This window comes from Fusarium coffeatum, assembly GCF_003316985.1.
Source record: "Fusarium coffeatum strain FIESC_28 chromosome Unknown BRIP53273_contig_325, whole genome shotgun sequence".
Lineage (NCBI taxonomy): Eukaryota > Fungi > Ascomycota > Sordariomycetes > Hypocreales > Nectriaceae > Fusarium > Fusarium coffeatum.
Genome location: NW_022158114.1, coordinates 52727 through 77794, shown reverse-complemented (window position 1 = coordinate 77794; position 25068 = coordinate 52727). Strand labels below are relative to the sequence as shown.

Sequence of the window (25068 nt, the reverse complement as noted above, 5' to 3'; positions counted from 1 at the left end):
TGCATAGTACTACATTCGTTCGCTGCCCGCTGAGGACAAAGTATCCAGCGACCACTACCACGCCTACACGGTAGGTACATACCTACCCGCCAAGGAAGGTCGACGTCCATGCCACATTATGCATTCGTGGACCTCTCTGTCCCTTACAAGGTATTTGTAGACTAGTCCATTGCTCCATGCTTTTGTGCTGTGCTATGCTATGCTGTGATATGTACTGCACCGCGCTGCGCTGACACGATCGTCCCAACTCCTGACCGTCCAGTCCATGCTGTCCAGCACAACCCAGCCTCAGCCAGTGACTTCTCAGCCACCCCTCTCCCTCCCTCCCTCCCTCCCTCGATCCTTCCATTTCTCCCTCGTCTGTTCCCTCTTCTTGGTTTTCCATGGATGGTTCCCCTCCTTCCTTCCTTACCTCCCCACCCAGAAAATAGGTGCCCCCCCAACTCCCGGGTCACTCTCCCCTCCGGATTTCTCCCCCCTCTCCCGTCCGCCCCTCTAAGTATTCTACGCCCCCCTCGCTTTTATCCCCTTCTTCCTACTTTCCCCTCCGTCACCAGCTCGACTCTTTTCGACAATCATCTCGCACCACTTCGCCTGTATCATCCAACCTGTACAAACTCCTCGAAGAGGCTAACTAGAGCCTTCTCCCTATCAAACACGCAACTCAGCCACTCCATGACCATCGATCAATCATATCCAATGACCATCACGTTGAAGATCACAACTTTCACCCTTTAAACCCCACGGGAGCGCGCGCAAGCGAAGAGCCAGCAGCCGAGAGCAAGAGCGAGAGTAATAATATTCTACGAACCAGACGATATTCAACCATCGTGCTGTCGGGCCCAGCCTAATTGCCCGACTTCCGATCGCAACATTGCCGTCGTCCTCTGTCGCTATCCACACTTGGAAGACGCGACCCGACTACGTCAAGATGCCCGGTGCCAACGTAGCAGTCCTCCCGCCTCCTGCGGCCTCGACAGCCTCTTCGCGAAAGACCTCATTAGCACCCGAACGCAAATACAAGTGCCAGTTCTGCAATAGGGCTTTTAGCAGGAGCGAACACCGAAGTCGCCATGAACGATCACGTACGTCTACCACACCCGTCTCAACTTCACCATCAATAACCATGCCCTGATCCCTCCGCTCTTAATTGGTAAGCTGACATTGTTACAGACACAAAAGAGCGACCTTTCAAGTGCATGAAGTGTAGGAGCACTTTCGTCCGTCGTGATCTTCTTCTCAGACATGACCGTACCGTCCATGCTAAAGATGGCGGCGTCCCACTTCACAGCGATGGCAAACGTCGGGCTGGCCCCAAAACCCGCGCTGTTGGCGCGCCCTCAAAATCATCCATCCCTATCGATACTTCAACCCTTGAGCAAATGGAATCGGGTACCGATACCATGTTTGATGTCGAAGCTGCCGCTATGCTTGTTGCCGACTTGCACCACAAGGCTACAGCTGCAATGCGCGAAGACCACTCATACGAAGACAGTCCTTCGATGACATACTCGCCTCACAACGCCTCCGCTATGGAATCTACAGTGACATACCCATCTGGCGCCATCGCATTACCTCAAGTCCAGTGGGACGGTTTCATGTCTCAGTCTGTCGCCGAGCCCAAGGCACACTCCATCACCTCGAGCGCGTCCGGCTCATTCGAGTCGCAACCATCCTTTGCTAGCGGGGCCACACTGCAGCCTCAATCTAATCAGCTCCCCCCTATCAATGGCCAGAACTGCAACGGCTTAGTTCCCGCTCTGCAATCAATGATCAATTCCTTGCCAAACTCTGCGGCCGCGCCACCTTCTCCATGGGTTTCGGAATCTTCTAAGGCTGGCTACAAGGCTCCTGAAGTGTTGGGCGACGATGAGCGCAACGCTATTTTGGACAACATTCGGAATGCGGACAGTGAGCATGCTATCCCCGAGGGCTTCCGTCTGCCTGGTCTTGGCTCATTGAACCGATATCTTTCAACATACTTCGGCCTGTTCCACCACCATCTGCCTTTCCTACACCCCGCCTCGTTCTATCCCACGAAAGTCTCGCCTCAGCTATTACTGGCAGTTCTCAGCATCGGTGCGCTTTATGCTTTTGATCAAGAGCAAGCATACATGCTTCACATCGGCTCAAAAGTTTTAGTGAACCAATTCCTCCAAAGTAAGGAGAACTTCAGCTCTCGCAAATGTCCTTTGTGGACAATGCAGAGCAACTTGCTTAACATGGTTTTCGCCAGCTGGAGTGGCGATCCCAAGGGACTCGAATGGACGTGCTCGATCAAGAGTCTGCTCGCCAACATGGTCGCTGGTAATAGATACGAACTCAAGCTGCGCCAGGAGGCCCGTACCGGCGCCAAACCAACTCGCGCTGAATGGGTCGAGGATGAGGGTTGCCGTCGCACTTACTATGCAGTTTACATCTTCTTTGGGCTCTTAACTCTCACATACAATCACACTCCTGCCATCAGTTTCAGCGAATTCGAAGACTTACAACTTCCTTCCACGGAAACACTTTGGAACTTGCAGGTTGCAGACGAAACGACGTGGCAAGAACATCTTGCAGCATCCACGACTGTAACTTTCATGGAAGCTCATGACAATCTTTTCCAGGGCGAAACCCTCCGATACAGTACATTTGGTACTCGTGTTATGATCAATGCATTGTTTCTCGAGGTCTGGTATCATAAGCGAAGCCCTGAAGCCTTGCAAGACGTGGTTACCGAGTACAAGTTACGATTGGCACTAGAGACATGGGAGAAATCAGTCGATATGTGTGAGACCGAAGCGTTTCCCGTTCCCATCAGCGCCCCTCATAAGGGTCATCCCTTGATCTTCAATGCCAAGGCCATGTACCGCAACGCTCGTGCACGTCTCGAGGTTGACCTCAAAGCAGTACAAGAAGCGTTGCGCTATCACGAGCCTTATGAGGTTGCAGCTGCCATGACGCATGCTCGCGACCGTGTAAAGCGCTCAAGTGAGATGGTCAAGGTTATCGATGAATGCTACAACTGCCTAGAAACAGTTGTCTCTCAGGGAGTTAGATGGATTGCACGTGTATCGCCCACCAACTGGAGCGTCGAGCACGCGCTATGTGGGATGGACCTGATGATCATTCTATCACTATGGCTCTATCGTCTGGAACACGATGAAGAGCCTGCTACCCAGGAGGAGCTGGCTATGTATAACAAAGTCCGGCAACTCCTGGTTAAGGAGATCGATGAGAATTACATGTCTCAACTTAGCGCAGTCGTTGCAAGACTCTGGGGGTCCATACTTGACGAAGTAGTTGTTTGGGGGTATGTATTCATTGCTCAGACATCTCAGCATGGTATAGCTAACCATTTCACAGCATGACAAGACTCATGGGCGATTCTTTCAAATTGCATTCTCAGGCTCTTGTCGGCTATGTCGATGACCCTGAAGCTTCCTCTAACGTTTCCACGCCTTCGATGATCTCGCAGGGGGCTGATGAGGATAGCGTGTACTAAAATTAATTGGTGATGACTGAAATGACTTTTCCTACATTGTTTTAGCTGTTGGGCTGGTTCGGGCTTTTTTCTTGTCTCCTAGGCATATACCTTTTCTGGCTTTTCTTGTTAAGCTTGGTTTTGTTCGCGGGTTGATTTGTTGTTTTCTGATTTCATCAATTCCGGCGCGGAAGGCTCGGTGTTGGACTCATCTATCTCCTTGCATTTCCATCTCCTTATGGTTCTTATCTCACTATCTCCTTGGCGATACCCGAGACAGGGCGGGTAGTCGCAATGTCCAGTTTTGCAGTTCATCGCTTTCCGTTTCGCGCTTTGTGTTTCCAACGGGCACATGATTTTATTTCCTCGTTTGCGTCTTGTTTTTTCCTTTCCCTTTTTGCATGGTTACGAAGGGTTAAATGACATTAATAGGGGTTAAGGAAGAGATCAGGAATCGGTTTTCGCAATGGGACGCCCCGAGCAGAGGGGATCGGATCACTTGCTTAGTGACGGCGCTGGCTAATTACTGCGATGGCAGGATGGTTGGCTGGTCCAAGACGGCTGTTGTCGCCTTCTACTCCCTCTGTTCTTTATATTGTGGCATCTTTATGGTCTTCTTCTTTTGCCTTTCTTTCTTTCTTCCTAATATTTTTTTCGTGGAACTCCTTCCGACATGCAATCCTGAATTGAATGAATGTTGGGTTTTGATCTGCCTTATTCTACTTTTCATCTTTTGTTTTGCTTTCCACTTGGTTTGATTTCGTTCTGCCTGTTCGATTTGGCTTCCAGATACCTTGTTCGATATACAGATTGCTTGTTTCGCGGCCATGGGACGGCAATAGCATGGTTGGGCATGACTTGGATGCCCTTTAGGCTCAGTGCCACAGCATGCCGCCGAGAGGAGGCTGGCCCATACTCGTGTATAGATGAATAGTGTTTGCTTGAATAATCAGCACCTGTCGAATGCCATTATCACACTTTGGAGGGCTAGTTTGCGATGCTACATATGACATGATTGCCCACAGTTCTGCAGCAAAAGTTCTAGCCACTTTTCCAAATCAGTGACTTAACAGTATGACTTTTTAGGATCCAATGAATGAGAACTTGAATAGGGCAGCCCCAATACTTCCCGCGTTCTATTGGCATCTTGGAATAGAAGCTCGCATCGCAGACTTAAGGCAAGCAAGTACTAACCTACTCTACTACGTTGCCTCGTACCTGGCTTCGGATCTGGAATACGCGTTTTCTGTAAAGGCCAGATAGCTAGCAAGAAGTGGAAGTCTTGGAGGGAATTCCTACCTCACTTGACAACCAACTTCCTTATAGGTAGGTACCTAGGCAGGTATCGTACACACATGCCTTGCTTGTCCCGGCTGTCTTGCTTTCACGCCTGCATCTCGCATCCAGATTTCAAAGTGATAAGAGGCATTGTCATTACTTGACCAACCTTGATCGCATGACACTTTCCTCTGTCACCATGATTGTATCGCTCGGTGTCCTTACTACAGTGGTGCGTCTAGCGTCCGGTGTCTGTGACTGTGGTTATTCACTCCAAGGATTCGAGGGTGAAGGGTTGGTGGTGTTTATGGATCGACTAGAGACAAACTTCAGCCAACTTCAAAGCATCGCCCAGAGCCATAATTGGGTCGCTCAAGGATTTACAGTATCAGCAGAAGATGGCCGGGGGAACTACAGCAAGACCTTTGAACCGTCAAACGTTGTCATTCAAGCAACGCAGCCTCGAGACGAGCCAGGCCAGGATCCCGGCGTTGAGTTGCATGTAAGCAGCGTCATCAGCAAAGACAATGCAATTCCAGCCAGCGAGATAGATACAACAAGACTCGATCTTCACTGGGGATCATTCCGAGCTGGAATGAAGTTGACAGACACGGGGGGCACGTGTGCGGCATTCTTCTGGGTAAGCAAATTGCACTGGCTCTCGAACCGAGGAGATTTAACAGGATGAAAGTACTTCAACGACACCCAAGAGATCGACGTCGAGTTTCTATCACGAGAATTCGATCACGATGGTGGTGTCTACCCCATCAACCTCGTTGTACAGTCCATGGCATCTTTAGAGGCCGGTTATGATGCCAGCAAGACTGGAAACTTCGAAAGGGTGAACCTGGAATTTGACCCGACAGATACCTTCCACGAATATCGATTTGACTACATTCCTGGCCATGTTCTATTCTATGCCGATGGAAAACTACTCGCCCGAATGGAAGGCAGTGATATGCCTTCTGCCGGAGGACACCTAATCCTCCAGCATTGGAGCAATGGCAATCCGTTATGGTCTGGTGGTCCGCCGACAAAAGAAGCGACAGTTACCGTCAGCTATGTCAATGCCTACTTCAACTCATCGGATCACGGACGGCAGTCATATTTAGAGCGGCAATGCGACAGAACTTCTAGGAAAGCGTCAGTTTGTGCGATCCGGAACATCGCCAATGCAACGTCCCCTGAGGGATATTTGGGTGACAATGACCAAAATGATGCGGCAGGTACAGATGCCAGCTTGTTGAGAGGTTTAGGGGTTGTTTTTGCTATGTTGTTCTTGTGAGGACCCAGTTAGTCTACCAACCTATGTATGTAACGGCAGCCTGGGGTTGATATGGAAAAGAGATCCATTACCGTCAATCTTGGTCAGCACGTGTTTTCGGCGCTGACGTAGTAGACCTGTATAGGTAGCCCCCAAGCTTAGAACCAACAAACAAAACCACTGACTGGATTACTTACCTCAACCTTACTGTGTCTGTTACTGCCTCAATGTAGATAGGTAGATACCTACCTATATGGTTAGTAAGCCATGCAAGGTAGATTGAACTATGGGTGGATTGGAATGGTGATGATATTGATATCCATCGTGCTCCGTCAAGTCATTTGTTTGAGGTTTAGCCAAGAATCCAATTCAATAAACCGGGGCTCAAACAAGGCAGAAGCACCATTGGGGGCGATACTTATAAGTGCTTGGTGCTCCGCAGGCTCGCATACCGACTCCAATACGTAACATTATTCAACGTTAGGTAGAGTCGAAAGCCATGCCCACAGAACCGTTTCTAGACATCGTGCTCACCAATCATACCGACTCAAAGGCGCTCTTTGCCCATGTCACAGGCAGAGATGAGCAAGGCGTGGTGATGCTTCTCGCAGATGGAGAGACTGTTCATCGTCCCAAGTCCCCTTCCGAGATCCTACAGCCCCTGGACGCAGACATCGCCATACCTGTCGGCGGACCTGGAGCTCAAAAGACGGTGCGGATACCGCACATCTTCGGGGGCCGGATCTGGTTCTGCAAGGGAACTCCTCTTACCTTTCTGCTCAATCCTGGGCCTGCGGTGGTAGAACCATCTGTCATGAATCCGACCGACCCCAACTTTGACGCCGACTGGGGGTTCTGCGAATTCACCTATAACAACGATCAGTTGTACATCAACGTCTCATACGTCGACTTTGTGAGCCTGCCAATTGGTCTTGAACTCGAGAATGAAGCTGGCCAAGTCACGCATGTGCCAGGTCTGCCCAAGGACGGGTTGAGCCAAGTCTGCGAGAGATTGAAACGCCAGGGTGAAAAGGATGGCGCGGGATGGGAGAAGCTTGTGGTTAAATCCAAGTCAGGTTCTAACCTACGCGCCCTGAGTATCAATGCCGCCGCAGAACTGCACCCAGGATTGCTGGAGGACTACTTCGCACCAGAGATTGATGCGGCTTGGAAGCGGTACGAGAATGAGGACATCGAGATCAACACTCAGGCTGAATGGGGAGACGTCAAGGGTCGAGTGCATCACGGAAAGCTTGTCTTCAAAGATGTGGGCAAAGATAAGCTAAAGTTTTCTTTTGAGAAGCCATCAACCCGGGATATTGTATCATGCAGCTCCGGGCCGTTTGCGGGAGGGCCGGACGTTACGCCTGCACAGCTCAACGTCGGAGCCCGGCTTGCGGCGGCGCTGAACCGGACCACGCTATCGGCCAACTGCCGGCAGCCTGAAGGCGAGAAGGTAGAGCAATATTATTGTAACGGGGGGGGACAGGGTAGGACGAATCACTACTCAAGAATATGCCATGAGGTTACGCTCGAAGGTAAGGGATACGCGTTTCCGTATGACGACGTTGGAGCATCTGGCGGAGTTGATCAGAGCGGCTTTCTGAACGACGGAAGACCAAAGCTGTTGACCATCCATGTCGGCGGGCGAGATTAGCAGGATAGCCCAATATATGAATCTTAGTACGTACCTGATTGTTATAAAACCTACGTAGGTATTTACTGTACCTACCCTAAGTTTCCATATACTACCTATCTATTTGGGTCACAGCGCAGAGTTTATAGATAGCTTAACTAATAGCTACAGTAAATATTAAATTACCAAGTAGCAAGTTAGCAAATGTAAGCTACTTATTATAATAGTGTTTTTCTTAAATATAGTTAAATATAAACATGATATATTATATACCCACTTACTCTTAACATCTAGCTGATAGCTTTACTTTACTATCTAGGTCTTTATATTTAAAACTCACCTTAATCTACGAAGCGCAGGTACCTTATCTAAGATTCTTTTATACGGATTATATACCAGGCAAGTACCTAGGTAGGTAGGTAGGGAAGCTATAGATGGAAGTAGGTAGGTACTGACCAGTAATCCAGCACGCACTGCCGCGCCCCCGGACTGGTGGACCTCGGGCGGGAAGGCGGGACAGAACGAAGGAACACAAAACACAGCCATGCCGGCGGCGGCTGCCCACCCAATCTGCACGCAACAAGTTGCATCCCATCCCATCCCATCTAACTCTTCCCTCTCCTGCGCCGTCCATCCCTCTTCTTTTCCCTCTCACATCTATTTTTAATCCAACCTTGCGTTCGTCCCTCTTTAGTCGATTGCACAGCAAGATATAATTCTCCCACCCTTTATTCCAAGCACTGACTCACACGATTATGACTGATGATTAACGATTTATGATACGAGCCCTCGACAGTCAAGAAAGACTTGACGTTTGGAATATATTCGCCTCTTTCTTCACCCTCAGCAGGGTCTGTTTCTTTAGCCAAGAGTCTGTGACCGCGAGGCGACACGAATCCTCTGACTTTGGCCATGCCCTGCAAAAGTGCCAGCAGCATATCTATTCATCCGATTCTATCCCGATTGCGACTTGGTTAGCTCGGACGATCAATTACTAGGCCGTGCCTCTCCTTTATTGAAGTTGCTATGGTTTATTGCGGGAAGCCTTCCGGCGGTTGCTCCGCCTGCCGTGGTCGGAAGATCCGTGTGAGTTTGCCCGTTATAACCGACTGAGACTATTCCCCAGCGACGCCTACAAGGGCACAACTCGTTGACGCCATGGCAATTACAACCTGTTGTCTAGTCCTCTTACTGACCTATATTCCACATCTCAAGTGCGACCAAAAGGAGCCGGCCTGCACACAATGTTCGAAGAAGGGAATCGCCTGTCCCGGTTATCGAAACCTCGTTGATTTAATGTTTCGAGATGAGAGCTCTCATGTCATCAAGAAAGTAAAAAACAAACGGACCCAACCTCGCGTTCCGTCTCGAAGTAACCCTGCCGGTCAGGGACTGCCCTCTCCCTCTCCCTCTCCTTTAATACCCGCTGAACCGATATACTCATCACCGACTCTCACTACTGATTCGATATCCGGCGGAGTCTTGTCTTCTGCCCTCGAGGTAGAGAGCCCCGACAAAGCGAACGATAGACGTGCTCGAAATCACGCTGCTCGTTGTCGCCGGCCAGTACTTTCAGCTTTAAACAACGACTGGAGCCGATCCCCCTCAGAGACTTCGGAAAGCGTATTTGATATTATCGATAGCGGCGGATCATCCGAACTCGACACTCCTCTAAAAGGGGCTTTGTCTCCTGAGCTTCAGGACCGAGGCATCTCGTTCTTCTTTTCTCGTTACGTTGCGGCAAACAGTGGCTCGCCTCAGAATTATGCTTTCATATACGATGTATGGAAACCTCCAGACTCAGCTCAGTCTCAGCTTTGCCCAGTTTCTGTCAGTATGACAGCTGTTGGACTTGCAGAATGCTCTCAGAGTCTCCGATCATCTGAACTTATGATTCGCGCCCAAGAGAGCTACGCTATCGCGCTCGGATTAACGCACCGTGCCCTTCGTGACCCGATAGAAGTAGTGAAGGACACAACTATGCTGGCTGTTTTAATCCTTGGCACATATGAATTCGTTTCGGGCTACAGTGCTCACACCATGCGTGCTTGGCAGGACCATGTTAACGGAGCTGCTGCCCTTGCGAGCATCAGGGGCGCTACTCAATTTCGGAGCAAAGCTGGCGCCCGCATGTTCCTTATGCTTTGCCAGACAGTCTTAATCAGGTGCATTCAAAGCGGGCTTCCCATGCCTGAGACACTAATAGATCTTCGCCGCCAAATCCCTCCCTCTGAAGAACTTATGGGGCCTGACTTTTGCGTAGCATATCCAATCTACAAAGCACTGCAGGTTCGGCACGACATCAGATCAGGCACACTTGCTGATCTCGATGATATGATCATTGCCACATCTAATGTTCAGGAGGAAATTTCTTCAGTTCTTGCCGGGCTGCCAGAGGGTTGGAGATATCATCGTGTACAGCTGACACAACCGGATCCGCGAGTTCTAGGACAGATTTGTCATGTCTACACAGGCCTTCTCCAGTCCACCACTTGGAATATGGTGCGCGGCATCCGCATGCTACTGTTGGAAACCTTTGTCGAGAAGTTGTGTGCAGTGTTTGAGTCATCCGGCGGCTCTGCAAAATCGGAGACTCATCTTCAGATTCTTGCCAGGTCTGTCAGACTCCTGAAAATGCTCGGACAATCAATCGCTGCGAGCATTCCCCAGCATCTTGGGGTCGTTAGTATCCGGGATATCAACAGCCAAAAGGACCCAGTGCATACGGTATCGATTGCTGCTAAGAAGCAAGCTTCTCGGGTACTATCGACATCTCTTGTTCAAGATATACGACTCGGAACCGGTGACGACGTTTCGAGTAGCGGTGACAGTCCTGTAATGTTTGACCCAACCCAATCAACAGCTACAGCTGACGATGCCACCCGTTTCATGAGCCTTGCTTCAACCAACAATACCATTATTTGGCCATTGTACATGCTTGGCATGTCATCAGCCTGCGCTCCAGAGACTAAACAGTACGCCATAGAGGGCCTCTATGCCATACATAGAGAAGCTGGCCTGGAACAAGCGCGTGTGGTTGCAGGATTGTTACAAGAGCAGAAAGTCAGCCCTTCTATCCGCAGTTCGTCGCTCCTCAACGAACTCCCATCAATAGACTCGAGCGCCCTGCCTTCGATAGTTTGATATACTAGGCTATGCTTGATGCATCTGATCGGTACAATGCTGATTGACACTCTTTACTATTTCATTCGGTGTTCAGTTGGACACCATGACAAATGCATCATACTTCATTGGCTGGAGTATTGTCGGACGGGCTTTGCCATTTCTTAGTATGATTCTCTGATAGAAGGAATGAGATTTAGAAGTGCACGTACCCAGCACCATCGAGCTATTAACGAATTTGTTCTGCGTAAACAGTGGGTATCCGTTCAATTTACCAATTATCGAAATTGCCAAAGCCACCCCCTTTCATCTTTTTGCGTGCTGGCTCCTCCCATGTTTCAACATCCCTCAAGCCTGCTTCTGTGTTTGTTGTTGCGCCCTGTTGACCGGCAGCCTTCAGGTACTTGCCAACACCTCCTCCAGAGCTTGTACTTTCGATGCTGCCATCGTTTCGTATACGTTTACCGGCCCATGTCGTCTTGTCATCGTCTGTGCCACCTTGCAGCCGGATCTTCTCCTGCTCCTTTGCTTGGAGCTCGTTTTCGTGTTTCTGCTTTTGAAATTGGGCGAATGGATCAAGGAGGATCACAACATCCTTCATAACGATCTTGTTGAGGGGACGGTTAGAACCATCGGTAGGGACATTTTCCATTTTTGATAATACGTTCAGATTTTCGACGACCTTTCCAAATACTGTATGTTTACGGTCAAGGTGAGGGGTTGGTTTGTAGGCGATGAAGAACTGGCTCGAGTTCGTGTTTTTGCCCTTGTTGGCCATGGAGACTGGGAGTGTCAGGTTAGTAATGATTGAAACGAAACACACTGGGAAAGCCACTTACTGGTTCCGCGGCCATTGTGCGACATGGGACCATCGAACTCATCATCAAAATACTTGCCCCAAATGCTCTGCCCACCTCGACCACTTCCCGAAGGATCACCCCCTTGAATCATGAAGTTGGGAATATTTCGGTGAAAGGCCACACCTTTGTAGTAACCTGTTTGGGATAACCTGATGAAATTCCAGACAGCCTTTGGAGCAAACTCTGGATATAACTCAATTGTCAGATCGCCTAAATTTGTTTCAATCCTAGCAAAGCCAGTAGTCTTAACGCGCCTGGGTTTCAACATATACTCCTCATCCGAAAGCAGGGCTCTCTCGCCACTCGTCTCGGGCGTTAAGCTTGTGCTAGTAAAACTAGCTGCGGCTTTGCCGGTTGTGTATATAGCAGAGTTGGCAGCCAGTTTCTTGTCCTTGATCATGGACTGACGGATAATGTTGCCAGCAGCCGTGAGTTTTGTTGAAGTGACCGAGCTGCGGTTAACATCGCCGCCCTGCTCGCGAGCTTTGCGCGCCTTTTCCACTGCCGCTTTGGCGCGTGAAACTTTATCGCCCATGCTTCCCAGAGCACTAGAGTTGATGCTGCCAGCGTTCCGCTCTTCTTCCTGCTCTTTTGTTAATTGCGCCTCGTGTCCCTCTTTCAGAAACTTGAACTGGTCCAAGTTACGGCTCGCCGCATTCTGGGGGTCTTGTAGAGTGATGATATCGGCGCGAGTGAACTCTTCGTCGTCAACCAAGTCGCGCCACGATTTGGCCTTAATGTTCATGCGATCGACTGTATCCCAAGCAAATACGTTGGCGTAGGAGCCATGGCGAATAGCAACGATGTGTGTGTTGTCAGTGAACACCTTGTACGTAACTGGGTCAATCAAATCGCCTTTCCCGTCACTCAGCCCGGCACCAAGTGAGTCTGACTCTGAATTTCGGGCGAAGTTCAGGCGAATCAAATCCTTTTTCTGCAGAGGCTCTCCAGTGACGGGGTTCTGATTGGGATGCTTCTCGAGCCATGCGCCAATGACTTCCACGTCAAAAATTGTTCCATCCAGTGTACAAACTGGGTTCTTGAAAGGTTGGAGGCTCGCGGCACAAAAGTTGAAGGGAAGTCGACGAAAGGAAGCGCTGGCTTGTTGATTGCGAGACGCGCCTGCACCGACACTGGGGGAGAAAGCGTCTGCCGAAGACCACTCCGAGTGCGTGATCTAAGAGGTAGCACGTCACGTCAGAAGAAATAATGGTCTCAATCGAGGGTGTTGACTTACATAGAGCTTGTCCGTGCCTTTGCCCATTGTTTCGCTGATCAAATAGAAATAGATGAGGTAGGTCCTAAGGTAGAGTTGAAAAAGATTCAAGTTATGACATTGGATGTCTGTTCCATCCACAATTCCTACTGCCTAACCTAGAGGTAGGTAGGGTAGGTAGGCAGTACCTACTAAGGTACGGGCGGGCTAGGGTGCACCACGCTACCTAATATACTAACTTCCCATTACCTCAGACACTAGCATGGTGCCTGAGACGACCTCCAGCTGGGGCTTATTGTTAGCTATCTGTCCAATGAGAGTGCCGCCCGGTGCTGACCTGGCATCATGGGTGACCAATTACGTATACACGTTGATTTGCTCCCTTGAATCTCCAACTCAAGACACCCTCTTGCATTCACGAAACAACTGCCTTCGACTACCTACTGTGCACCAATTCATCCTCCCCCACAGCTTAAACACCCATCCCATCGATAATATCAAGGTTTCTCTTCTGCACTGCGACGCGCAAACAGGACATTCGAGAGGCTCCAGCTCGACATGCCCCATATATTCACAAGCTATCCGTACAGCGCCACCTCTTAACGCCTCCAAGCTCCTTTCTGCCTCCAACTTGGACATTTTCCTATTCTAGCCTCGTTATCCCTGATCTATCTTCAACACCCTGGAGCTTCCGCCGCTGTATTTACGATACGACCATCATGAAGTTCCTCACGGGACTGTTTGTGCTGGGTATGTCCTTCTGGACAGCCCAGGCTTATGAGATCGGACTGGTATGGGACGGCCTCACGAGCTACGGAAAGCGCCTGCATCACAATTTTGCTGACTCTTCTTACACTTAGAGCAACAAAGAGGGCTATCAAGAATACTGTACTGGTAGGCGATGATCATAACATGTGCGATTTCACTCTTGGACCTAACAGATTCCAGGCATGTACAGCAAGTCTTCATGGGGCGGACCCGTTGACCCATTCATTCTCGTCAAGTTCCTCAACAGCAGCGATTCGGGCGTTAAAGACCCAGCTGCCAGTCTTGTGATATTCGAGTGGAAGGACAGAAACCTCGTAGGCATTCCGGACCCCGAGGTTCCCGGTAACGTGAGTGGCATCCCGAGGCGTCCCAATCGGCGCATATTAACATGGTTAATACAGCGACTCGGCGTCTGCGGAGACGATTTCGTTAAGCAAGGTTACTGCAACAAAACCGACATTGGAAAGTTCATATTGCACCCAGATGTCGACAAAAAATCTACCAGCGTCGTCCTCACCAAGGCGGTCCATCTCAACAAAGCTGCCCCCATCAACTACTCCATTAAGAAGACTGGCTACTATTGTGTTCTTACGGACGTCGTCAACACCAAGAACTACGAGCTTGTGGTCGAATACCGCAATGCTTATGGCGAACTCGAGGCTACTCAAATACCCAAATTGCCGTTCTACGGCGGCATGAGTATCTTGTATGCGCTCCTCGCTGCGTATTGGGGGTTTCTGTACTACCAGCACAGACACGATATCTGTGAGTGCCTTCGACGTATGAAACTTGATGAAGTTTATACTGACTATATTCAGTGGCCGTGCAGAACTACATTACAGCAATCCTGATCTTCTTGGTAGTCGAAATGCTCATTACTTGGGGCTTTTATGGTCTGTTCCACGTTTTTGTTGGTTTACTCTATCTGACTCGAGAGCAGAACATCAAAATCGCCACGGCTCCAATATCGGCTCCAAGGTTTTCCTCACTATTGTAGGAATTCTCAACGCTGGCCGAAACTCGTTCTCGTTCTTTCTGCTGCTTATCGTCTGTATGGGTTATGGTGTGGTCAAGCACACCCTGGGTAAGACCATGATCAGAGTGCGATGGCTTGCAGCAGCCCACTTTCTATTTGGCCTCGTCTACTCGCTCACTTTCCTGTCCATTACTCCCGAGACGGCTGGTAAGGAAATTCGTCATTCATACACGCAATATTCACTGACTTGAAGCAGGTCCATTTGTGCTGTTAATTGTTCTTCCTTTGGCAGGTACCTTGACTGCATTCTATGTCTGGACCCTTAACTCCCTCAATTGGACCCTCAAGGATCTCCGGGAGCGGAAGCAGCATGCCAAGGAAGCTATGTATCGAAAGCTTTGGTGGGCTATTCTTATCAGTGTCATGGTTATTTTCGGCTTTTTCTTCTTCAACAGTTTTACATTTGCCTCTGCCAGCGACCCCGATTTCGTTCCATTTCATTGGAAGACACGATGGTTCATTCTTGATGGCTGGCTGAACGTTGTATACTTTGCTGACGTAGCATGGATCGCGTATCTCTGGCGCCCTACCTCCAACAACCGCCGCTTCGCCATGAGTGACGAGATCGCCCAAGATGACGATGGGAACTTTGACCTTGGCGATATTGGTGTCCCGGGCGAAGATTCAGATGATGAAGAGGCCGATATCGCCAAGCCTCAGAACAACTCACACAACGCCAACGGTCTGTCTTTTCCGAGCGCATCTCAGAGCGCCCCTCAGCAGTCAAGGAACACTCGCACTGCACCTCGTGAATCTCTAGAAAACGAGACCATTTTTGCCGTTGGGGAGGATGGAGACAAGTTCTCAGACGATGATGACAGTGACGAAGAAGATGCGAAACTTGTAAAATCGAAGTAAGAGGATCAAGATATCGACTTGGGCTGAACGATCGAGGGGCTACCTTTGGCGCATTGTTTTTGTGTATTTATAAATCAGCCAGAAAGATCAAGTACTATTGATGAAGGAAGCGAGTTCCCAATTGTGTAGAACTTTTCAACTTCAATGGAGCTCTTAAGATGTAGTAGTAGAATATCGATAGATAAAAGCCAATACAGTAGTTTGCATTATGCATGGTTTTAAAAGCGATTCTTCTTAATTCCTGCAGGGCAAAGACTGAGGACCAGCCATCATGATATAGGATGCCTAACCTAAAACATCGCCTCCAAATCCAACTGGTCGCCTTCGACCATCATTTTCAGGCAATATCGCCAACGCCTTGTACAACTTCCCCATGCCATCCGGACCTTTGTCAACAAGACGTTTCCAAGCCCCATCGATCTTGTCAACGGTATCCTTTTCCACACCAGGAGCCTTGGTCAGCTGTTCAGCACGTTCGCGAATACCCATCACCTCGAGGAAGTCGCCTTGATTGACAGGACCGTGAACCTCAACGCCCTCGCTCGCCGACATAGCCACCTCTGCAATGGCAGTGAAATCAACGTCAGCACTCAGATCAACCAGGCCAGGGGCGGTGAAGGGATTCACGCGCCTGTGGTGACGGATGCCTCGGAGGGAGTTGATGGGGACAGTGTCCGAGGTTCCGTAATCGAGGATGAGAGCGGCACCACTAGGCTTAGGCTTGGGGTGTTGATCGGAGCCGCCAATGCGAGTTGCAAAGTCTGTAGCGAAAATAGAAGCATCGGGACAAATCTCAATGTTTGAATTGGGTATGTTCTTGAGCTTGCGGTACCGAGTGGAAGTCTCGGGGAGGAAGCGAGAGTGGCGGGTAGTGGTAGACGAGAGAGTGAGCTGGAACTCTGGGGGAGGCTCATGTTGCGCTGACTTTGGTGTCCCGAGCTGGGCATGAGTGACGCCCGGCGGCGTCGGTGACACCATCATTTCTCGCCATTCCATAGTGAGCTTGCTGTTTTCAGATTGTGGCTGGGGAGCTGAAGTAGGCGAAGAAGATTTTGGTAGAGGGGGAGGAGCAGGAGCTGACTGGAAACTGTGGATGGGTAGAGCATCGAAGAACTCATGGGCGATTATAAAGGGCATCTTGTCAGATTCCATAATGATGTTAGCTTGACTACTGCAGAATTATGAGGTGCTATTGTTTACCATAAGGGATTGACTTGATAGTATCGGTCCAGACGGTTTGCTTGCCATTGTACTTGTTGGGACTGTGAAAGCCAGACTTTGATTCTGATGATAAGGCATCAGGCCCGCAAAGAAGTTCTTTCTGAGCAGTTCGGAGCTCACGACTGGCTTCTACCATGTAGACAGCATCAATGCTGTTAGCCATAGCAGGAAAACGTTGGATTGTCTGAGAGCGAGTTAGTGAGAGCGATTGGCAGGTTGAGATCTGTTGCATACTCGAAGCATATCATCCATGAGGGTACCACGACCAGGCCCGACCTCAATGATCTGAACTCCCTGTTTTGGTCGACCCTGACTGATCCACTCAGCAATGAACCATACACCAATAAGTTCACCAAAGATCTGTGAGATCTCAGGTGAAGTAACAAAGTCCCCCTTTGTTCCGAACTGATCTCGGCCTTGGCCAATGGCTCCAGTATAGTAACCACCGATATCACCAGTCAAGCACATGCGCATGTAGCTCGCTAATGGAACAGGTCCAGTTGTCTGACAAATGTTAACATACAAGGTATCTTAAGGCTCTAGAGGCTCGCTCACTCACTGAGATAGCAGCAAAGAGCTGTTTGGCCAACGGGGTCGACCACTTTCTCCCATTCTCTAAGTCGCCATCGATAGCAGTCTCTTTCTGATGTTGGCAAATGCCACATGAGAAGCTTTTGACAAGACAAGAGTTGACTGAGTTTGGCCGCCACGCACATCGAGTATTGGCAAACCTAACAACATGCCTTGTACTCAGCGATCTGAACATCTTGCGTCTCTGATTACCTAGGTAGTCAAGTAATCAAGAGATAGGTACTGAGGTAGGTAGGTACCCAAGTAGTGGGTGGCACTCATAAGAAAACGCCCATGACGATGTTTTCCCCAGACAAAGCTATAATGTTAGCCTATGTGCCGATAAGATAAGGAATCGCTCAACATCAACCACGGCACGGGCTGTTCTCTCCACAGCTTGAATGTTCTCTTGTACTTAATCAGGTGTCCAAATAAGCTCTGCTTGTTTCTCCCGCACCTACGATTCTCTCGAAACCCATCCAATTCTTACCAAAAGAGAGCTCTGCATTCAGTATAGCGCCCGCCATGTCTAGCAAATCGCGGTGGGCCGACACAGAAGAAGACGCCCGCCTCGACGCCAAGCTGAAAGAAGAAAAGAGACGGAAAAGGGCAGAAAGGGCACGGAAAATCGAGGAAGAGAAGAGAGCGCAGGCTGCAGCGACACAGAGTACACTCGAAGCCGACGATGACAGACCTTCAAAACGACGAAGAATCACACCCGAACCAGGCGCAGGACATGACGAGAACACACCCCCAGCCAAGCTCCTGCGATTCCCGACTGGTACCTGGGGGAAGTGCAGAAGCGTCGAGAACTACGAGAAATTGAACGATATTGAGGAGGGAACCTATGGTTGGGTTGCGCGGGCAACGAATAAAGCTACGGGCAAGATTGTCGCATTGAAGAGACTAAAGCTAGAACCTCAGGATCGGAACGGACTGCCGGTTACAGGACTACGTGAGATACAAATACTGAAGGATTGCCAACACCGGAACATTGTTCCAATGGAGGAGGTCGTTGTGGGTGACGATGTATCGCGGCCGGACAAGTAAGCACCCAGCTACTCGTCTCACAGTATCACTGATACTAATCAACCGTTACAGCTCTTTGTTCTTGGTTCTCGAATTCGTAGAACACGACCTAAAATCCATCCTTGAAGATATGCCCGAGCCATTCCTCTCCTCCGAAGTCAAGCGCCTTCTCCTACAGCTCACATCCGGCATCGCCTATCTCCACGACAACTGGATTCTTCACCGCGATCTCAAGACTTCCAACCTTCTCCTCAACAATCGCGGCCAGCTGAAGATCGCCGACTTCGGAATGGCGCGCTATGTTGGAGACCCTCCACCCAAGCTTACCCAGCTCGTCGTCACACTGTGGTACCGCGCCCCCGAGCTACTCCTCGGTACCAAAACATATAACGCCGCTGTTGATATGTGGAGTGTGGGTTGCATATTTGGTGAACTGCTCACTCGTGAACCCCTTCTTCAAGGTAAAAACGAAGTTGATCAAGTCTCGCATATCTTTGAGCTTTGCGGCATCCCTACAGAAGAGACATGGCCTGGTTTTCGACGTCTTCCCAACGCACGCTCATTGCGTCTCCCCAAGGCACAAGTTGCTACCGGCTCTGTCGTCCGAGCTCGCTTTCCCAGCCTTACCAGTGCAGGTGCAGGGTTGCTGGGCGACCTGCTGTCACTTGACCCTGAGCGCAGGCCATCAGCACGTGAAATGCTACAGAATGAGTATTTTCGACAGGACCCCAAGCCGAAACCAGAGAGTATGTTCCCCACGTTCCCGAGCAAAGCGAACCAGGAGCGTCGTAGACGCGTAGAGCCTCATGCGCCTGTGCGTGGTGGACAGGCGGCTTCGCTCGGCGACGCTGACTTCAGTGGCATATTTCAAGGGCGGGATAAGGAAGAAAGGGGGGCAGGGTTTCAATTGCGTATGATTTAAGATGCAAGCACGTAGCGGTTGCTTGAATAGGAGTGCTGGATTGCAAGTTGTAGGGGAAACTACCTGCGCATCCCATTTGTATACCCAATATATTAGTAGGTACCTAGTACTCCAGGAAGATTAAAATTCATTTCGCCTACGACAAACCGTCACAACATATAGTAATGCATTTATGAACAAAAAAGCTTGTGGCTATAAAACAAAGGGTACGGGTTCAATTCTGCCGAAAGAAAATGAAAACGAAAAAAGAAGCTTGCTGTTGTCGGTTTCAAAGAACCGACGAGATTAAGACGTATATAATAGACTGAATCATCAAATGATCTCAACTCCCATCGACTTGGACCACTGTATCATAAAGTATTCAAAACTAAGGCTTCTTCAAGGTGACTTCACCAGAAGGACATCCATCTAGTAACGCCCTCACTAAACTGCAACATATCCGAACAACCAAGAACAATAGACAATAAACAATCTTTCCCCATCAGATGCTTGCCTGGCCGTAAACACCTCCAAAATTAACTCCGAAGAACAAGTATTGGAAATTAGTTGTTGCAGATATCACAGTTCCACTGAGGGTAGGGTGTGTAGGCGGCGGGGGTGTACATGCCAAACTGGAAGGTCTTCTGTACCGCCAGGTAGCCGGGAGAGGGCACATCGCTAATCGCAGAGTCGGAATCCTTGATGATAAGAGTGTACATACCAACAGGGAGAGGGGCCTCAGGGTCGTTGGCTTCTTTGCTGGTATCCCAGACGTAGGTGGGGTTCGTCTCGAAAGTCATGTTGGCCGTAAGAGTGTATGTTTCGCCGGCGGAAGATTGACTGACGAGCACATCGATTGCAGTAGGTGTGCCCTCGAGAGAGGTGTAATTCCAGCCGAAGGTGGCATAGTCACCGATCTTGATAAGTGGTGTAGGCACGTACATAGTGTCGGGCAAGGTCATGCTCAAACCGCCGGGTTGCACATCAGCAGAGAAAGTCGTGCGTTTGGGTGCAGAGGTGCCAGTCTTGGTGCCAGACTTTTTCTTCCCAGTCTCCTTTCCGGTCTCTGTAGAATCTTCCTCCGTGGCGGTACCGGTTTCGGTTCCAGTTTCGGTTCCAGTTTCGACTTTGGCTGTGTTCAGGTTGGTTTGCTTGGGGCTTTTCTTGGTGCTCGTGGCCTCCTCCTCTTCAGTCTTGGAATCTTGACGAGGCCTCAGAATAGCGGTTTCCTGGGGCACTATTGCATAACGTCAGTAAAAAGGGGCCCAAAGATTATGCGGAGAGCTGACATACAATCTTCCGGGACAACTCGTCGAACTACGACAGAATCAGCATTGGGAAACCAACTGGGCCACGCTGTGGCGAGAGGTGCGAGCGCGGAAAGGCAGACGGCCAGCTGAAAGATATTGGAGGTAGGACGCATGATGAATTCGTTGACGGTTCGATGTTTGTAAGATGTGACAAGAAAAGGGGTCGAGAGGAAGCCAGAAAACGACGGCGGTGATTTCGGGCGACGATCGACCGACAGAGTCGTGTCTTCTTGTAGACGACGACGGTGTTCTGTTGACTATGTTGGATGTATGAAATTTTCTTTCGAGTGATATAAGATACTTGGATTGTCAATGATGCCGAGCGTGCCCAAGTCGATAAGAGCGAGTGAGCGAAGGGTAGGACGGGTAGGACAGCGAATGTCAGGTGAGAGAGTCGGTCGAAGCGAGAGACAACAAAACGATGGAAATGACGGTGCGTTACGAGTCTCAAAAATAGTGAAGTTGATCAATCTTCTAGGCGTTAACGAGAGGAAAGGCGAGAGGTGGACAAGAAATCAACACGACAGGAGCAAAAACGAGAGAACAAGGGAAAGCGTTGGCGTTATGTTGGGTTGGCCCAGCGGACAGGGAACAGGGGGTTGGTCATTTCCTCCCATTGGCACATGCTGAAGAGTACGTATCTCTCCAGCTACAGTACCAGGTACTGTATCCGTACAGTGAGGTACTGTACTAAGATACTGGTAAGTACTTTACCTAATCATTTCCATCCTGTTAAAGCGGCCAAAACATGAAGAGATCTTTTCATTGGGTGGGGCTGGGCTGGGCTGGGCTGTAGCCACCCGTTGGAGCTCCACCTCATGCTACGAGAGGCCTTCCCGGTGGTGTGCAATCCACCAAGGTTGAGGTCCTCTGTCCTCATCTATACAGCCCGCTTCGGGAACCCGATGGTTTCTAGTGTCAGATAACCTGTCGCGTTGACAGAACTGGAAAAGTTCCATCTCGATAATTCTCTGCGCATGTATGTGGTTTATATGGTTTATGTCGTCGCCAAGGGTTGTTTTCCTGTACTTGTTCCAGAATGAATGAATAAGAGACTCCCTTAGATCGGGCTACGGATCCATGATAGGTACCTAGGTACTGTATTACTGTACCTTCTACTAATTACCTACTGGATGCTACCTATCACCTGATCTCGTGTTCAACGGTTTCCACCTAAAAATAACAACAGCCCCCTACTGTACAGATACGGAGTCCCCTAAGGTCTAAGCTCACCCACTATTCTCGGCAATCATGCACTAGGGTACCTAAATAAAGATCCGTAATGGATCAAAACGCTACATAGTAGATCCATTGGATCCTCATGAGGTTGTCCCATGACACTGTGCTTGTCACTGATGGAAAGCTTCTTGCTGATATCCTTTGCGGTAAATCATCACAATCTAGGTAGTGCCTAGGTATGTAAAAGGAGAAATCCGTTATTCTTTAGGTAATGGATGTAGCTCTGTCTCTTTAACACTCGACCTATGCTAGCCCAGGTCCAAAACATCCATGTCTGTGCCTGACGGTGGTGTCTCGAATTGTACCTACCTTATGTACGTGCGGAGCAGCACAGGTGGATACGCGTGGTATTGACTGACCTTATATATCAGACGTTTACGTTGCCGCTTTAGCCTCCAATATACAAAGTGCGTTTTCTCCATCACTTGCCCGTGGTTATGTCGTGCTACCTTTATTTTAACAATCAAAAGAAGTTACTATGCACACAGTAGCCTACTGCGAATAATCGACTGCGTTGCGGGTGAAACCCTGCTCTTATGGCGGGCTGCTTGCCGCTGTTTGTTTATATCCTGATTTCGGCTGCGCTGATGCTGCCTAGTCTATCAGGCAGGCCAATAAAACGGATGGAAATCAAATAGAGCGTGCCGATATCCTAACAAAGCCAGACTATTTCAAGCTTGAAAGGTAGTATATACTCCAATTGAGTTCTCGTGGTAAAGGTTCAATCCATCGGCTGATACACATCGAGTCACATCATTAACGTTGGATCGCGCAAGATGTGCAGCCAACCATGCGAATTGGATCGGCTTCACTATTTGATTTGTATTATGTCTCTGACGCCTGCAGCCGAATGACGGGAGGGTTGCGTATAGGTAAGCAGGTAATCCCTAGGTGGGAAGTCATCGACGAGGCTCGCAGTTGCCAGCAGCGGCACGTGAATCTATCTGCCTGTTGGTTCGCCCCTACCTAGAGGTACCTGCCTTACCTGTGAAATAGGTAGCTCTCCTGCCCAGGTTAATGAGGTTGTCGCAAACGCGTGGAAGCTCTTTCCCTGTAGAATCGCCAATGCAATGTTTGCGTCCCCCACGTCCTCTATTTCATTCTTCTGTTTCGCTCTTCCAACTTTCTCTTCCTCAATTGTGGGTGCTAGGTCAGGATAGAGATACCCTCCTGAGGCTCCAGGACTGCCAGAATGAATCTTACGCAGTAAGTACTTACATCCTAAATTAGATATACCAGTTGTGTTGATACTTGGCTTAGTTCTAACTCTACATACTCATAGGAATCAAACCGTATGCATTCTTTATCTACATGCGCCAAACCTGACGCAGGAGGCAAACAAGCAAACGGCACCTGTGAAGCCGAACATGCTGATATTTGTTTTAGGATCTCGAATCGCCGGTAAACAGATCCCAATGCGTTTATATCCCCCAAGAAGAGTACAGCAGTCTCCTTGCAGCCGCGCATCAGTATAGTATGTTGTGCTACGAGCAGGTGAAATTTGTCCTCAATAGAACCCTTCCTAACCTTTGTTCTGTCAGTGTATCTACGTCAGAACCTCATGCAGTATGGGTTTGACGATGCCACTTTGGACGTACGTTGCAGCCTCCTCCTACGCACATCATCTCTGATTTGGCTGCAGGTACTATGTCAACCAACTCCGAATCAAGATGTCCAGTCTCACGCAAGCGAGCGTGGCAGTAATTCTATTCAAGCACTTATCTATCAGGACCAACCAAGTACCGCTTTCGGGGGTCCTAAGAAAAGCTGGGTTTCAAAGGGAATAAGGATTTCCACCGCGATGCTATGGCTTGGTCTTCTAACCATGAAGGTAAAGTGTTAGGCGAACAGCGCCATCATTCTATTCGACAGGACAGTCGGTCTGAAACCAGCCGTTGGGTAGAGAGCTCCGCTCAGAGGTCAGTTCAGCTTCTGAATTTGATTCCTGGCGTTACCCATGGCGACATTGCTGCAATTGTTCGTGGCGGACCTCTTCTGGAGATCTTTCTCCGGGCCAGAGACAACACTGCCACAGTCTCGTTCGTACGGGAAAGCGATGCAGTCGCCTTCTTCGACCATACTCAGACTCATGGTTTGTACTTCAAGGACCGCAAAGTAGGTTGAGGAAGTGGACTACTCAGCTTCTATTCTAACAAATATTTCTAGATACATACCAAGTGGTCCAGCTACCAGTACGTTGTAAAAGGCCAAGTCGCCTATCACGTAGTCAGAGGAGCCTCTCGAAATTTTGTCATTCGCAAGCGGGATCCCAACACTACTACCCAGAGCCTTCGCGATGACCTCGACCATATCCACAACCTTCATGTCATAGGTATCGAATTCGACAAGGATAACTGTTTTGTCAACACCAGCTCGATTAATGCTGCTATCTTTGCTCGAAATTGTCTTCTCAGCCGCTCGTAAGTTGGATTGCCAAAGCTCGGATTGTTACGATTCAATTTATATTAATCTATGACATGACAGGGAGTACAAGAATTCTCGCATCGAATGGGTCGCAGATGAGTGCGCTCAACCTCTGGAGAGCTTGCCGTTCAGTGCCAAGCCTGCTCCTCCAGCTTCTCTTGTAAAAGAGCAGAACCACTCAGCATCTGCTCTGCCGTCGCGCAGAAACCTCAGGGGTAACCGGTTCCAACTCCTCGATCTAAGCGATACCGACGGGAGTAATGGCGATGATTCTTCAGATGATTGTATCTGAGTGACACACATAGCCCTACTCGCACTTCATCTGATTCCTATACCAAGACTGCCACATACAAACGCCTGGAAGCGAAAACGAAGAGAAGAACAATGTCAGCCGTAGATATCAGAACACCGGGTATGACCAATGATACTGCAGTTATTTGATGATAGAGCATTGCTATGAACTGTGAAACTCGCGTGCATCAAGCCAAACTCCCGCAGTACGTGATTCTTGAATGTTCTCTGTCTACTTATCTCTATTCTCATTCGCCGAACTCAGTCTAGCCAACTCAATAGCTGTTTCTTTATGCGGTGGGCAAGCAGCACAACAAGAAAACATCTAATTGAGAGCAGAATTATGCTTGGGTTAATGGTGCTTCTTGCCCAGCACAGGGCTACGCAGGTATGCTGAAAGGCAGGACACTATCATGTAAAAAATTCAAACTGATGAATGCCAAATCTGGCCTAATTGTTGCTTAGCATCTAAGTAACTAGCTAACTGACTGACTAAACCATAGTGTCCCAGACAAGGCTCCGTCGCGATGCTCCTCAGATCCTAATGATATCAAATCGTACAAGTAAATCACGTTTCC

At 49.3% G+C, this 25068-nt stretch overlaps 9 protein-coding genes across 9 annotated transcripts; 6 read left to right on the top strand and 3 right to left on the bottom strand.

Moving 5' to 3' along the window:
• Positions 1-931: 931 nt before the first annotated feature.
• Positions 932-3487, top strand: FIESC28_10638 (uncharacterized protein; the record flags this gene model as incomplete). The annotated part of the gene is made up of 3 exons (XM_031164769.1): positions 932-1085; positions 1174-3295; positions 3349-3487. 3 exons carry the CDS (start codon positions 932-934, stop codon positions 3485-3487), a joined length of 2415 nt encoding a protein of 804 aa, XP_031011193.1.
• Positions 3488-4943: 1456 nt separating this feature from the next.
• Positions 4944-7665, top strand: FIESC28_10637 (uncharacterized protein; the record flags this gene model as incomplete). Its single annotated transcript, XM_031164768.1, has 3 exons — positions 4944-5384; positions 5436-5970; positions 6497-7665. 3 exons carry the CDS (start codon positions 4944-4946, stop codon positions 7663-7665), a joined length of 2145 nt encoding a protein of 714 aa, XP_031011192.1.
• A 1137-nt stretch (positions 7666-8802) lies between these two features.
• Positions 8803-10788, top strand: FIESC28_10636 (uncharacterized protein; the record flags this gene model as incomplete). Its single annotated transcript, XM_031164767.1, has 1 exon — positions 8803-10788. The coding sequence occupies one exon, from the start codon at positions 8803-8805 to the stop codon at positions 10786-10788; it is 1986 nt and encodes a 661-aa protein (XP_031011191.1).
• A 250-nt stretch (positions 10789-11038) lies between these two features.
• Positions 11039-12891, bottom strand: FIESC28_10635 (uncharacterized protein; the record flags this gene model as incomplete). Its single annotated transcript, XM_031164766.1, has 3 exons — positions 11039-11550; positions 11607-12804; positions 12865-12891. The coding sequence occupies 3 exons, from the start codon at positions 12889-12891 to the stop codon at positions 11039-11041; spliced, it is 1737 nt and encodes a 578-aa protein (XP_031011190.1).
• A 671-nt stretch (positions 12892-13562) lies between these two features.
• On the top strand, positions 13563-15505 carry FIESC28_10634 (uncharacterized protein; the record flags this gene model as incomplete). Its single annotated transcript, XM_031164765.1, has 7 exons — positions 13563-13634; positions 13704-13737; positions 13792-13958; positions 14013-14376; positions 14430-14504; positions 14552-14794; positions 14844-15505. 7 exons carry the CDS (start codon positions 13563-13565, stop codon positions 15503-15505), a joined length of 1617 nt encoding a protein of 538 aa, XP_031011189.1.
• Positions 15506-15790: 285 nt separating this feature from the next.
• FIESC28_10633 (uncharacterized protein) lies at positions 15791-17492 on the bottom strand (the record flags this gene model as incomplete). Its single annotated transcript, XM_031164764.1, has 4 exons — positions 15791-16673; positions 16720-16910; positions 16961-17230; positions 17286-17492. 4 exons carry the CDS (start codon positions 17490-17492, stop codon positions 15791-15793), a joined length of 1551 nt encoding a protein of 516 aa, XP_031011188.1.
• A 329-nt stretch (positions 17493-17821) lies between these two features.
• Positions 17822-19247, top strand: FIESC28_10632 (uncharacterized protein; the record flags this gene model as incomplete). The annotated part of the gene is made up of 2 exons (XM_031164763.1): positions 17822-18342; positions 18398-19247. The coding sequence occupies 2 exons, from the start codon at positions 17822-17824 to the stop codon at positions 19245-19247; spliced, it is 1371 nt and encodes a 456-aa protein (XP_031011187.1).
• Positions 19248-19789: 542 nt separating this feature from the next.
• FIESC28_10631 (uncharacterized protein) lies at positions 19790-20649 on the bottom strand (the record flags this gene model as incomplete). The annotated part of the gene is made up of 2 exons (XM_031164762.1): positions 19790-20463; positions 20520-20649. The coding sequence occupies 2 exons, from the start codon at positions 20647-20649 to the stop codon at positions 19790-19792; spliced, it is 804 nt and encodes a 267-aa protein (XP_031011186.1).
• Positions 20650-22967: 2318 nt separating this feature from the next.
• FIESC28_10630 (uncharacterized protein) lies at positions 22968-25057 on the top strand (the record flags this gene model as incomplete). Its single annotated transcript, XM_031164761.1, has 10 exons — positions 22968-22981; positions 23058-23067; positions 23162-23249; positions 23317-23369; positions 23418-23606; positions 23648-23890; positions 23942-24195; positions 24260-24483; positions 24539-24611; positions 24994-25057. The coding sequence occupies 10 exons, from the start codon at positions 22968-22970 to the stop codon at positions 25055-25057; spliced, it is 1212 nt and encodes a 403-aa protein (XP_031011185.1).
• Between the last annotated feature and the right edge of the window lie 11 nt (positions 25058-25068).